Genomic DNA, 14,998 nt, shown 5'->3' on the forward strand with positions numbered 1-14,998 from the left:
AACGGGAAGAATTATTTTGTAATTCTTACTACACATATATAATTTACGGATCATTATATAAAGGGGAATGGTTTTAATTATGAGATAAAATATTAACTAAGAAGGAATTGTACATATCACTATAATATTATTGTCAAAATTGTAATACAACTGATACTCAACAATCTGCCCCACTGTCGCGAAATTTTTCTAGCGACACGCGGGAAGAAAGACGAAACACTGGTGAGGAACAAAATTTGTTCAAGAGGGTCCCACAGCAGATGCCTACTTGATGGAAAGTATGGCTAAGGCCCCCTCATCCACCGCTATGACTTCCTTGCGATCCACACGTAATAATATCATCCAGCAGAGTCAGTGCCATGTGAATGACATGAACAGATGTACCATCAAACCAAACCGTACTGTTATTCTCATTCAACAATAATCTCAACATTCACGAACCTAAATTCAATACAAAAAAGGGAATCATGGAGACTTTTGACTTCATAATTTACAAATCACCCGTGGTACACAATTTACACATCATTTAATCTTGGTACAATTTGGAAAACTGCAAAACTTGGTTGATTCTCGTCACAATCACCATCCATCAAACTTGAACAGGAGGAGATAAGATTCGGAGGAGAGTCGAGACGTCGGTTCGTTAACTCAATCACATTGAACCCTTCCTTCATCAACTCGTAAAGACATTGACTCGTCCATTGCCGAATCTCAGTCGCACACCAAACCCGAGTCTTCAAATCGCCTTTGACAATCCATCTCAGCGTCCTTCCAATCTCTGGCATGTTAGTTATGTCGTAAAACACGTCCGACATTAAAACCAAGTCAATCCTATGAGCCAACTCTGGAATGTCACGGATCAAACTTGACCAGGAGTCTTCTGAACCCCAAACAAGCTCACCCACTTTAACTCGGTCTCCAAGTGAGTTAATATCTACATTATTTTGAAGACCAGGAATGAGAGACCTGACGTCGGTGAGAACGACATGAGATGCGCCAAGTAACGCAGCGGTCATACCGGGGATCCCCATGCCAGCACCAAATTCAAGCACCGTTTTGCCTTGGAGATCAAATTCATCATTTTGTCGTTGACTCGTTGCCATCCAATCGGACAACAAAACCGAAGAGTCCCAAACCCATGACCCCGTCAGAATTCGACCTGTTTCTGGGTCCGACATGTTCTCTAACTCTTGAACGACTAGTCTTTTCTCTGTTGTTGCAATATCAAACTCTTTGATACCACCACCCATATTTATTCGCCAAGGAATGAACAAAAGAGATGAGAATTGAGAAGAATAGGGATCAACATGCCTTAATGTGAAGGAATAAATAAAATTTTGTGTTTATTTTTTTTTTCTGATAAATGGTGATGGTGGAGGAGATAAGATTGGGGAATAAAAATAATGTCAAAGTAGGAAGAATTTGTCTGTCTGGTTTCAAAATTATTCCTGCTTCTAGAGCTTTCTATGCATCATCATGGGAATTTAATATATCAATTGTGGGGTTAGACTCTCTCCTTCGATCTCTCACGTCCACACTATTAGACGATTACATGGCCTATGGAGGCGGTCATTCACAACTATTGGAATGCGCCTAGAAGTGTAAGCATGTGGCTTGAGGTCCTCCTGGGCATCTGCTGCTTGATTACCTTCAAGCTAGATGTGGTGCACCTCTGTCTGTGGTAATTCTTCCATCTTGCATCTAATATCCAGGCTTCGTATAGACTAAGCTAATCTTTGTTCATGACCTAGAAAACACCAGAAAGAAAGAAAATAGAATTCTTCTCGATGGCGTAATCTTTCAGCACTAGTTGATAGCCTACGAGTTGTCTATTTAATTGCATGTGCATGGGATAAGAGGATTTTTGAAGAAAAAAAAATAATAGAACATTGAAACAGACATCACATATAGGATAATAATCACTACCCTTCACTGGTTAAGTACAAAACTGTCCAAATTAAACTGATCTCATAGAAGATTTTACACGAAATAACTATAAACCCACATGAGTTTCTTGCCCCATCTTTCCAGGAACAACTTTTTCTAAGGAAACTTGGTTGTCTATCATTTCGTCTGCAGGAGCTGTGGTCACCATGAATCACTAGGCATCATAACCATTTTCACACAGTAGTGTAGCAGCAATCCACCTCCAGAATCACAAGTGCTTAAAATTGGTCTAATTGTCCTCCTGGTAATCTGGGTTTTCTCTAAGCACGACAAATCCTTCAAGAATGGGTGAAAGGGGAATGTACCTAAACAAAAGCACCAGTTATATTAGCAAGCGATTTCTACTTTCAAAACTTTATCTGAAAATTCAAACGTATCTTTACTTGTCTGTAGCGAGCTCTGCTCTATCACCAGCAGCTAAAAGAACAGGCGTCGAGTGTGTCTGAAATCCGGTGATCGTCTTGGGCCGGCCAGCCTGACCAACCACGTCCACGGCTTGCCCAACTCTTACAGGTACCGACAAAGGTTTTTGGTTCTCGTCCACAGTCATCAACATCCTCGGCTGTAAGCATTACACCGGAAGAAAAGAGAAACAGAGAAACAAATTCAGCTACAACAATCAAAGTTCCAACCAAAGCTCCTCTAACAGAAAAAGAGAGAAAAAACGAAAATAGAGGACAGAAGTACCTTCATGGCTAAAGCAAGAAAATAGAGCACGTAATGGTACTTCCCAAGAATAAGAGATTTCATGTCAAGGCAAGTATGGAGCAATACGATTAATCCAGCAAGTGCCGTCCTGAAGAGGGAAACCAAAACATTAAGGCTCATACCTACCACATGCCTCAGAAAATTGGAACTTCACTAATATCTACACAACAGGGCCCACAAAACTAAAAAGAACAATACCAATACTAAAATCCTGGACTCTTGAATTAACTTTCCAACCTAAAACATGTGTACTATCCCAAGTCTTCAGGTAAAAAATATATGTACTACTCTATATCATTCTGAGCACTTGAGACAACTAACTCGAGATTCTAAAATGTTAGGACTCTTTGAGGAAAACTAATTACGAGGTCGAAAAAGAGCTGTGTTGACAGCAGAACTAGGTCAATCAAATGCCTAACACTATGAATTTTGCTTTCTTGAGGTTGGTGATACAACAGAATAGACCATCTGAAAAATAAACCCATGTGTTAACTAATAAATCTTTCATAAAAGGTCAAACAGGGTGAGAGCAAAGAGCCTTGAGCAGCCCCTTCCAAGTATGCACATATTCCTTCACTTAAACCAGACCGGTACTAGAGACCTCCGACAGTAATAATGAACATGTTAAGGATGTCAACTTACGGGGAGAGAAGAAACCGCTCAGAATGGTGAGGAGCAAGAGTAAGTAAACCCTTTCCCATATGCACGAGACCTTGAGCAATCCGAACCTACAGATGCAGCGGAATCCAATAATAAGAAAAACAAGAAAAGTAAAAGTGTATAACAATTAAAACTTTCAAATTGAAACTAAACAAAGGAAAAAAAATGACTGGCACGGGATGAGCATACACAAAACAAGAGGCTGGCTTCTTTGTAATAATAACTTGAAAGATTGCGAAGCATGCTAGCTATTCGAGCATTATTGGTACCAGCACCTATCAACCCCAAAGATATAGTCGCTGCCTGTAGAAACCAAGAAGGAATTATGACAAAAGAACTTATACAAATAAATACAGTACAGAATGGATAATGTATCCGGCAAAACAAACGTACCATTGCTACTTCTGAGTCCGTGTCATGGCTAAGTCTGCTTAATGTATCCATAACATTTACCTGGGGGACAAATACCAAGTGAATTTAGCAAACTAGAGATCAATCACGCTGAGAAACAAGGATGCTAAAACTGCATAGTTGCTCCAAAGTCAGAGCTGGTCACCTCATTAAGATTATAAACATTTGACTTTGAACATGGAATCAAAATAAACAGAGGAGAAGCCAAGCATCAAAAACAAATTACAATCTTCTAATAAAAATGCAAGTTGCAACAAAGAGAGCCACACGAAGTGGTTCAGGAGTAGATCATGTAAGTTTCTACCAACCATAAATGACACAACCCCCGCTTGGAATCATCTAAGTAAATAACTAAATATAATGAGGTGAGGCCTGTCAACGACATCAAATTTGCAATTACTAAAGATAAAATAAAAATGTCTCTGTCGACAGATTGGCTACCTTTGGGTTTGAGATGCAGAGGAGTCCAAGAGCCAATGGAACTGCTCGACGAATATTCTGCTCTCCATACTGTAACATGTGCTCTAGTGATCGAATTGTCATATCAAGGCCAAGTTCTTCAGCCATTGCTACCATAGCTATTCCGAGCACAGCAGGTCCTTGATGGGTCTCACCCTTCTCAAGATGTTGAGAACATTCCCCAAGAAGATGCTGAACCTGTACGAACAATGAAGACATTAGATCCTTATCGTAACTAATAGAATTCTTGGAGTGCTACATGGATGAGAGAGATACAAAATACAGAACCTTGAGGACATTCCCAGTGCCAGCATAGGCACAAGATAATAAGGTCATATCACAATATTTTTTTATCTTTTCATGAAATGTCTTGGAAACTTCTGCAGTAGCCTCCACATTTTCCTGCCAACATCAAAAGTTGGGAAGAAATAATATTAGATTCAGAAACTGACGAGAGAAACATTTTCATTTTTACATTGAGATGTTGTTATCAACGTCGTATCAAATTTGACCCTCGTGGGCAACATGCAAAGAGATCCAAAACTCCAATTGGTATCCAAGAAAAATTTACATGATACGAAATAAGCTAAAATACCCTATGTTGTTATCACGGTAATTTGCATTTTTATTGTGCTGAAAGGTGTGTGCCCTATTTGCCTTTCAAATTTAAAGGCTCAATGCAAAGTTCAAGTCTATGATCAAATCTGATGTTCTCCATAGCGAATCAAGTCCAAAAAAAAAAATTTGCTTCATGGCAATTTCTCCTGGACACCAAGCAGCATCAAAGCAATTAAACGGAAAAATATTCAGAAGTTCATGTAGAAGCGCACCAATTTTAAAACTCATTAGGAGATTAGAACTTCAAATTACCTGCTTCCCGAGATACAGAAGACCAAGTCCGAGTGGTAGAAGTCGAGTGAGAGGCTCCCCAAGCTCAGCCTCATTACGATCCATCAAGGCAAGTATAATGGACTGTGCAACATCCGCATGGCACGAACCCACGAAGACCAAGCCCAGAGAGATTGCAGTAAATGCAATCACATCCAGTGGGGCATTTGAATCTCCCAGAATTGGAGATAATTGCTTGTAGATCTGCAACACCATCTAACAATCAAATTCCACGTATATCTAATGTAAACTGGTTAGACAAGGTTCATTATACTACAGTAACTTGCTAGGTGATTGTGTTTCATCTGTTGCTGTTGTATTGAGAAGTTGCTTGTACTGCTTAATATGCACGCAGACTTATCAAATTCTCTTCCACCTAATCGAATCACTATGTTGTAGACAGCAAAACTGCTCGCCACAAACTAGATGGCTTAAACGCAGGTTCACATGTATGTAGCTAATAGACACATTCCTTCCCCCACATAACTGTTGAGATCCTTTTGTTCTAAGACATCGTAATCATCACACTCAGATGGTTATCATGACACACTTTTAAAACAAAGAACAAATTGATACGTTGTGAAGTTCAAAGCTTGCACCTGCTCATTTTGGGTTCCTGCATATGCTAAACCTAGCCCCATAATTGCTCCGATGCGGACAGTTGAATCTTCTTTATTTATATAGTCGGAAAGAAGTGCCATTGCCTGAAGAAAAAAAAAGTGTACGACATAAGCATGTTACTGTAATGCCTATATATAATATGAACACAAAACACTGAAGATACCCACAGGATCGCAATCGTGTTTGATACTGCAATTGACAATTCCAACACCTAACAATGCACCAGCAATAACGTGGTTGTCATTGCTGTGAAAGTACTTGTCAAGCTGTGAAAGCCCATTGTCCACATCCCATAACAAGATCATACCCTACAAGCACGAAAAGAAGTGCTATAGATCACAGATAACAGATGCAACATTATTAAAAAAAAAAAAAAAAAGGCAGAAACACAAACACATACCAGACTTGCTGCTGCACTAGCCTTGCCATGTTCCTTATTCTTATACAGCCATCCTCCTGTAGTACCACCACTTGAAGCGTCTGAAGGGACTGTCATCAACTTATCCTAAATATAAAAACATTCAGTTACTCCAACTAACAAAGAAACAAACAACCAACTGCTAAATGCATAAAAACATTCAGTACAAGTATTCCAACTAACAAAGAAACACACAACCAACTGCTAAATGCCTACCTGACCAAAACCGGCATTTACAAATGCATTCACAAATGTAGCAGCTAAATTCTGCCTGGCCGAATCAACACTTGCACCAGCACTAGCCCTGCCGTCAATCAAGTGCGCCTAAAAAGCAAGACAGACACCCAGGAAAAAAAAATGCAGAGTAAGGATCAAACTAAAGACAGGTAACAAAGCTCGAGCACAACACAAGGATAGAGCAGTGGAGATCGATCACCAAAACTATAACATCAAAAGAGCAGTTCATCCAGACAATCCTAACAGATCATATCATTTCATATAAGAAGTGTCACTACATGTCACACAGGAAAAATCCTAAAACATCATATCATGGATTTAATATAACAAGCACAGACATGCTATTCATAGATCTTCAATTTGGAGCTTGTTTAAATAATGGAACAAGTCAAATCCATCTCTAGCTTTTTGGAAATCTAAATTAAGATATATGATGACACTTTTTCCCAACTTATGGACTCATGGGAATTTGCCTGTAACATATCACACATATAATACAAGCTCATGAGACTGTCTACTGGTTCCTAAAACAAAGAGCAACTTGCTAGGTTTCTCGCAGAAATGGAAGCCTTATTTGTTCAAGGAACAAAGTGCTCCACATTTCCTCATGCATCATACTGTGTCTCACATCCAGAAACCCACTTGGTACTCCTTTCCATGATATAGCTTGTCGCAGTAAGTCATGGTACATTGCAACAACATACGAAATATCATATCAGGTGATTTCAATGCTAAACGCAACCCTAATAATATCGTGATGTAACGAACACAACCCTAATAATATCGTGATGTAACGAAGAGACAGCAGAAACTTATTCAATATCAGGCACTGATATGCAACAAAAAAAAATGAACAGTTGAAATACAAGGTAAATTCAGATTCACAAGAACTGTTGACTTTGACAAGAACAACCAGACAACAACATCCAGTTTAATGAGGAAAAAAACCATTCAAGAAAAAAGAAAAGGAACAATTCACTTTATAAAGACCAATACCTTATAAATATCTTCAGGAGACTTGGGTTCCATGACCTCAATGTCACGAGCAAGATTGAGATAGCCTTCACTTAGTTTCATATTGTTTAAGATCTCTTGACACGACTCCCTTTCATCGTCATCAGAAATCACTTCCTCCTCCAGCACAAAATGAACACCCTGCGTTATAAAAGTACGATTAGCACAAATAGTCATCCAACCAGTTAAGAGTGAAGTACTTCATACATACAATGAGTTAAATTGGCACTTCAGATTCTTAATTCGTGACGGCACAAAGAATTGGGCTTTAACATATATAATTCGATATCAATACTATGTTATTAGCTGTACTTCGAAGTCAGATTTAAAAAGAAGCTGATTAATCATGTGATTTTTGGACCACTTAATTGGATGGAGATTCAACTGAATCGGGAAAAGGAACTGGGACCAGACCCTAGTCAGACATTAACTTTGATTTAAAAAGAGAATCTCGATTTGACAAGTAACCAACCAAATCTGCCTCCCCCTCCGATGGAAACCCGGTATATAGTAATGGCAGTTCTCTATTTGGATTTTCATATTACACCAGAAAGTTGAAACACTAAGTAGTAATCAATGCTAATGAATTATTAACTTACATGTCGTGCAAGAATATAACAGAACTGCTTTTTCCGTTGAATATCATTGCAGGATTTAAACATATCCTTCACATACTGCAAGAGTAAATACCAAGTATAAAAAATCAGGAGCGTGAAACAAAAATAACAATGACGAAATGAGAAGTATATAAGAGACTAAGAGAAACAAAAAAGAAGAACTGGTAAGGATCTTGCACCTGCAAATTATCCAGGCCAATTGCAATCCGAAGTGACAAAGGGTACTCATCGAACTTCAGATAGATCACATATGCTATTTCTAGAACCAACAGATCATCGGGTCCAGGTAAGTAGCTGCAATATGCAACAACTTTTTATCAGCACACACCAAAACAGAAAAAACTAATCAAGTAAAAACAGCACTGCGTGACTGCGCCACTACTTAATGTGTCCAGTCATGTAGAGTGAACTAAGATCAATAATGGGACCTTTTATATTCTGCATACACAGTATTTTATACAATTTGCTTCTGAAAAAAACAAGAATACAATTTGCTTCTATCATGAGTTCAATCAACCTTAAGATTCCACCAAAAGCATGCTATTTGATTAAATAAGAGAAAGAATTCTTTAAATATCTGAGGTACATATATAAGATATGCAGCATATAGCTTAAATTTCCAGACGACCAAAAAAACTCAGGTGCCTTAATTCTTCTACTGTACAGGACATGCACAATTAATTATCTTTTAATTATCTTACTTGACAGTTGACATACAGAACTAACAGAAGCAATTCACAATAAAATCAGACTCTCCAAAATTTTCTAAATGCTTCGAGAAAATTTGGTTTATGTCTGCTATTTAGGGAAGCATACATGTTAACATTTACGACAGTTCCAGCATGCATGTAATAGCAAGAGGATGAGTAATATAGTATCAGATGAATTCTTATAGTGTATTAAAAGATAGATCACCTGGCCAAACTAACAAGGTACATGCATGTCCTTTTGTAATTTGCAGCATCAACATGCTCAACTAACAAATCAAGGTCCTCAACCTGGAAGAATAATAAAACACATGTCAAATTTATTTTCGTGCCGATTGACAAATAACATAAGGAAGACTTACGAGAGGATTAAAGAAGAGATTACCTCCATTAGAAGATCAGCAGCTTCAGGCTCCGCATTGTGCTGTAACACCATTAAACAAATGAATAAAAATGAGCCTGCTATAGTATACAAAAACTAATTCCACATGAAATATTAAAATAAAGGGTATCAAAGAAATCTTCAGTTTCTGAATTGATCATCAGCTACCATATGTAACTATACCTTCATGTGGAAGGCAACGATTTGCTGCACCAGCCCCATCAAATCTTCAATTTTGGCATCTTCAATCTGCTATATAGAAGCAAGAATAATAATAAAGTAACTAACAAGCACAACTTTTATATAGGAAAACAACACAACTTTTATATAGGAAGTCTTTTCATGAACATAGATGAATGTCCGCATCACTGTTAACCAACACAAAACATGTAGGACTGAACATAAGGCGTACTTTTATACTTTTATTTTGTTGGAGATATTACCACCGATGGTTTCATGAACAGTTCCAAATCTATATTTTTAAAACTGAGCTAACCACGACTTAAACATTATAGAAGCATTAATTTCAATTAAACATCACAAGCATCTAACCTGTCGCGTCGCATATTCTTGTGAGATTTCTCCTGCAAGGTTCCTGGTAAAAAAAATATAAACAATTAGATGAAGAGAAGCTAGATTACTTAAGAAAAAGGCAGAAAAGACCTGAGACTGGAGAAGCAGACAACATACAACTTGATCAACAGAACGTACAACAACTTGCTTGACGACATAACTCATTAACTAAACGAGACTCGAGAAGCTCATAACAAGTAAGTGATCGTATATGAGTTTTTCAAATGTAACATTATAAAACTGCATCCTGTGATGCTTCTAGACTGTTACAATTACATTGAATATGGCTCTACTAGGTGCGAAATGTCAGTTCTAATAGCAGATATGTTACATGCCAAAAGAGAAGTAAATATAACTTAGACAAATATAGCTATAGTTGACAGTTGGCCTTCACGGTAAAGAGTGATTTGTAAAAGTCTACTTAAAACAGTTCTTAAAAGTTATAATACAGAAACCTGGATTAGTGAAGCATTTAACGATTAACTGTAGTCTAAAAGAACCTCCACTTTAATTGCTCATTTTATACTCGTACAAATTATCATAAAAGACTCGGAATTCACATGGCATTCCATGTGCAGTTTGTACTAGTAAACTATGAAAAAGATTGATGACATCCAGAAATCCTTAACATGTCACTTCCACTAATAATATAATAAACTAGTAGCACTACCACCTCTTCAATTGCTCATCTTATACTCTTGCAAAATATCATAAAAGACGCGGGATTTACATGGCATTCCAAAAATCGTTAACATGTCACTTCCACTTATAATATAATAAACTACTAGCACTACCACCATGATTACAAGTTATATTTGTGAAGCACGTGAACTGAACTATTGTAGACAACAACTAAGCATTACATAAAACGTTTTAAAGGCTTCCAGCTGCAATTAGACCTTTGGGGACAAAATACTTACCTAACATATTCATGTCCCCACGAACCAATATCTCCCTCTGAGCCCAACAATCTGTATTTAAGGCTCTCCTACACAGGCAAAAAGAAAATAAGAGAAAATAAATAATAATAGTACTTCGAAGAGCAGAACAATAACTACCCGAAAATTAATGCAGAAACCATTAATTTTCATATCCAAATTACTGCAGAACAATAATATTCATATCCACAATAAAAGAAAGTCAAACCCACAATTTGTGTAAATAGAAAGAAATATTATAGTATTTGAAGTTTCTTGTCACGTTAATATTTTACTTGAAATCAAAGATTAAATGCTAAAAAAGGAAACTCTGAGGAGTTTGCCTACCCGTTCTCCTTCAGCTGACATTGTCAAGGCCAAAACTGATAGTATGTCCGCAAGGTATTTCTGTAAATGTAAATAAAATAGAAAAAGTTAAAAAGCATAACTGCATAAGCATAAGGACTTTTTGCAGATATTTATACCTAAAAATCAACAGCAACAAATGTGTACCTTCAGTTCTGAATCTTCCATTGTAGCAAAATAAGTCTTTAGAGTTCCATAATGTGGTCGGAGAAACTTAAGTGGCTTTGGCACAGAAGTCATTGAGCTAGTTGAGGTTCGAATCTCCTGCCTACAAGATGAGAAAAAGAAACGGTACATAAATTGCATGCTAAATCTTATGGGATTTGTTAAGGCAGGACTGCAAATAATAAAAAGTTTAAAATGTAGAATCAGTCCTAAAAAAACAACCAAGTATATAGGTGCATTAAAAAGAGAGACCGGAGCAAATAATAGAAACAATTGAGAGCATTTTTGAATAGCCATGATAAGGGAATGAGAGTTTAAAATACGACTAAGAACTAGAGCCAAAAAAAAAATACAATTAATGTGGTACTGTTGTTTATGACAAGCTGGTCTGACACTTGGGTATCACATCTCTGTCTATGTAATGCAGGTTACAAACATAAAACCAGCATCAAAGCTAACTTAGCCATAGTCTTGTCCATCGTCTGAAATATAGACCTCATCCCGACAAAATGAAGCAGAATATAGAGCTCATCCCGACAAAATGAAGCAGCGCGTCAGAGTTTTCACCTTAACAACTAAGACATATACGTGTATGATTTTTTCAACACAGAATTCTAATGAGTTTTGCAAGTCACACGTGACACATATCTTAGAGAAGAATGTTTTAAAACTTCTATGTTGAACAGCTCTAAAACAGGATGAACAAACGCCAGTTCATTGCAAGTTCATTCTATCCATGATATTTTAGTGATTAGGTGTAAACCACCCATACTAGATGAGGTGACTCCCGGGAAGTACTAACAAAATGAAGCCTTCCTTCGCATGTAATTACAGCATATGCCACTAACTTGGAACCTAGAATGATGCAGAACAGAAGGAAATAACATGACCCAAAACTTCTCAACAGTGACACAGATTTCAATCAATTTCAGAAAAGAACTCAGTGGGAGCCATGAAACTACTGCAACAAATGTAAAAACCCTAAAAAAAATATCAATATTTTTATAAAAACTACATACCTCATGCTTTCTAGGGCTAATTTCTGCACTCCAGGCAAGGGATCCTGAACTCTCTCAACATAAAGCTCCAATTGTTGCTTAAGAGCCAAATCTTCATCCGACTGTAATTTCAAATAAGTAGAACCATTCAGTTAAATCAAAAGTTTCAAATCCAAACAAAAAACACACAAAAAGTTAGGGTTTTTACTAAGTCTTCATCTTTCTTCTCATCCTTCTTCTTCTTAGGATCTTTTGCTGGTACTTTCAAAGAAGCTTCTTCTGTAGGTTCGGCATTATTCTTTTTAGGGTTTGGATCAGTCATCTTCAAATCTGTATTTTCAGCAGAGCAGAAAGTAAAGTAATTTTAAAGTGGTAGTTTGCAAACCCTAAATAGGTTTTGTTTGATCGCTTCTGAGTAGCGATTTCTAAATTTGTGCAGATCGCTGGATCGATTCGTTTAAAGAGGTCACTGCTGGTGATATACATTTGGTTTTTTTTCTTTTGGGGCAAAGATAAAAGTATTCCAATTTGAGCGGGCCTTAACCGAGATAAAATGCCGGTTTATTTCAGGTGGGCTTAGTCCAAAGCAATAGCCCAGTGAGGACCTCGGTTGTCATTAAAAAAAGAAAAAAACTAAGATGTGTTTGATAACAGAGAAATGAAACAACTACAAGGAAAGCGATATATAAGCATTTATATAATCTGTCGTTCATTTTAATGAACTAAGGAAAGCGATATATAAGCATTTATATAATCTGTCATTCATTTTAATGAACTAAACGTGGATGGAACATTAGAATTTGTGGACACCCACACGCCTGCGGGTAGGCCTGTCAATGGATACCGATTTTCCGTTAGCCGATACCGATAATCCGTTAGCCGTTACTGCTACCATCCGACATAGCGGTAAACGGATATCCGATACCGATAAGCTAACGGATAATCTCTTCTTAACGTAACGGTAGTGGAACCGTGTATTTCCGTTAGGTTTAGTTCCGTTATCCGCTAACGTGCGTACTGCATAACTGGTTATGCACATTTTCTTTGTACTGCATAACTAGTTATGCACATTTTCTTTGCATCTGCAGTGATTTATGATAAGCATAACCTTTGATGCATCTGCATAACTAGTTATGCACATTGTTCTGTACTGCATAATGTCTTATGCATCTGCATAACTGGTTATGCACTTTTTTTTTGTGCCACATAACAAGTTATGCATCTGCATAACTGGTTATGCACATTTTCTTTGTACTGCATAACTAGTTATGCACATTTTTTTTGGGCCTGCGCCTAAGTTCCCCTTTTTATACGTTATGTATTGTTTGGTTTATCTCATCTCATTCAGTCATTCTTCTGTTCTTCACTTCGACACAACATAGAAGTTCTCAGAGAGAAAAAGAGAGAAACTACGGATGCTGAATCAAGCATCGTCTTCTCTGCCTTAGAAATCATCATCTGTAAATGCATTTGCAGATGCAGTTGGCACTTGGGACTTGGCAGAGGAGAATTTGGAGATGGAGGAGGAATGCATTTGCAGTTGTTGACTCAAATGGAGATGGAGATGTCTTTTTTTTGCAAAAAAAAACATGAAGATTATGAACTTGTTTTCTTGTGTGGAAATGGCATGGACATCTGTATGTCTTTTTTTGGTGTGGCATGGATTTAGAACCTGTTTTGTTGGATTTTAAAGATGTTATGTGTACTTGTTCTGTGTTTTTAGCCTGTTTTGTGGTTGTCATGTGACTTACCGGATGGCAGCGGAAAAATATCCGCTATCCGGTAAGTCCAACGTAACGGTAACGTTTTTGAATTTCTTATTTCCGCCGGAAATGAACGGTGATGGATATCCGCTAAATTTTAACGGAAACGGCAGCGACAGAGCCTATTTCCGTTACGTTAGCATCCATTGACAGGCCTACCTGCGGGTACATTCTAGAGCGAAGGTGTAGTAACAAAACTATCTATAACCTTTCCGGCCCTGCTATAGTTACCACGGCCAATAAACTTATGTTGTAGGCTTTGTTTGTTGGTTTGGGAGCGCCTGTGTTAAACTATGTGTCGGTCATTACATATCTAAATTTTACAGGACTAAACAAACTGCTCATGTTGGATATTTTGTCCTACCAATTTTATGATGTTACATCACTTCACACAATACTTTATTTTAAATCATTATTTTTGATGAACGTATTGTCCCTATAACTCAATACAGTCGCTGCTAATTAAAAGCTATCATTCTTATCACAAGGAATATTGTGTCAATTTTAGTTTGTTTTTTTTTCTTTCTAAATATGTTAATCTCTCTGCATTCGGTCTTCCCATTTCGTGAAAGTCAAGTCTGTCAGGAGGTGATATGGATACGAATGTAAATATTCAATCCGTCATTTATATGGGTCAATTGCATGTAACACCAAATTTGCATCCTAAATAACTCATTTATAGGAGAAGGTTCGGGGGAAGGTTCTTGCTAATAGGAATACGGATATCTGTTGGTCAGTCCTATCAAAGGCAAGCACTAGATGAGATCTGATGGATTTGGTTTCGGAAACATTCAATTCGCTTGATGCCGGATTTCTCTAAAAACAAAAGAAAGCAACAAAAAGGACATTTCCACCCTACATCTAAGAATTTGATCGGGCGGATTAACGGTTTATACAAACGAAAGCATTTAAAAAAAAAAGTATTGCAAATACCAAATAAAAATGAGAAATTAAAAAAAAAAATAATAATCTTAGGCCATGTTAAATATCGAACTCCAATTTAATTAGGATTATACTCGAATGCAGCATGTACCATAACAACAAGGGTTCGACAATATATAATGTCTATGTGCCAATTTAAAAATAAAATAAGATAAACACTGATGATTGTAACCATACTTGATTAATAATCGTGTATTAGAAAATG

At 37.2% G+C, this 14,998-nt stretch overlaps 2 protein-coding genes across 3 annotated transcripts; both read right to left on the bottom strand.

The window, feature by feature from the left end:
* Positions 1–381: 381 nt before the first annotated feature.
* LOC113321196 (methyltransferase-like protein 23) lies at positions 382–1,506 on the bottom strand. The gene has a single exon (XM_026569075.1). The coding sequence runs from the start codon at positions 1,248–1,250 to the stop codon at positions 516–518; it is 735 nt and encodes a 244-aa protein (XP_026424860.1). The 5' UTR covers positions 1,251–1,506; the 3' UTR covers positions 382–515.
* A 363-nt stretch (positions 1,507–1,869) lies between these two features.
* On the bottom strand, positions 1,870–12,572 carry LOC113321326 (26S proteasome non-ATPase regulatory subunit 2 homolog A-like). 2 transcript variants are annotated; one of them, XM_026569220.1, is made up of 25 exons: positions 12,297–12,572; positions 12,110–12,210; positions 11,073–11,193; positions 10,908–10,967; positions 10,563–10,630; positions 9,622–9,664; positions 9,253–9,318; positions 9,073–9,111; positions 8,896–8,978; positions 8,160–8,274; positions 7,963–8,037; positions 7,346–7,504; positions 6,329–6,436; positions 6,095–6,199; positions 5,862–6,002; positions 5,673–5,777; positions 5,056–5,277; positions 4,474–4,587; positions 4,168–4,383; positions 3,709–3,768; positions 3,505–3,618; positions 3,298–3,383; positions 2,635–2,743; positions 2,331–2,509; positions 1,870–2,252 (listed from the first exon to the last, which is right to left on the bottom strand). In XM_026569220.1, exons 1-25 carry the CDS (start codon positions 12,408–12,410, stop codon positions 2,177–2,179), a joined length of 2,679 nt encoding a protein of 892 aa, XP_026425005.1. In that variant the 5' UTR covers positions 12,411–12,572; the 3' UTR covers positions 1,870–2,176. The 2 variants fall into 2 exon arrangements, with proteins under 2 accessions (XP_026425005.1, XP_026425004.1); XM_026569219.1 differs by having other exon boundaries at positions 9,253–9,321.
* Between the last annotated feature and the right edge of the window lie 2,426 nt (positions 12,573–14,998).

The sequence above is a fragment of the Papaver somniferum genome, chromosome 11, assembly GCF_003573695.1.
Source record: "Papaver somniferum cultivar HN1 chromosome 11, ASM357369v1, whole genome shotgun sequence".
Taxonomy (NCBI): Eukaryota; Viridiplantae; Streptophyta; class Magnoliopsida; order Ranunculales; family Papaveraceae; genus Papaver; species Papaver somniferum.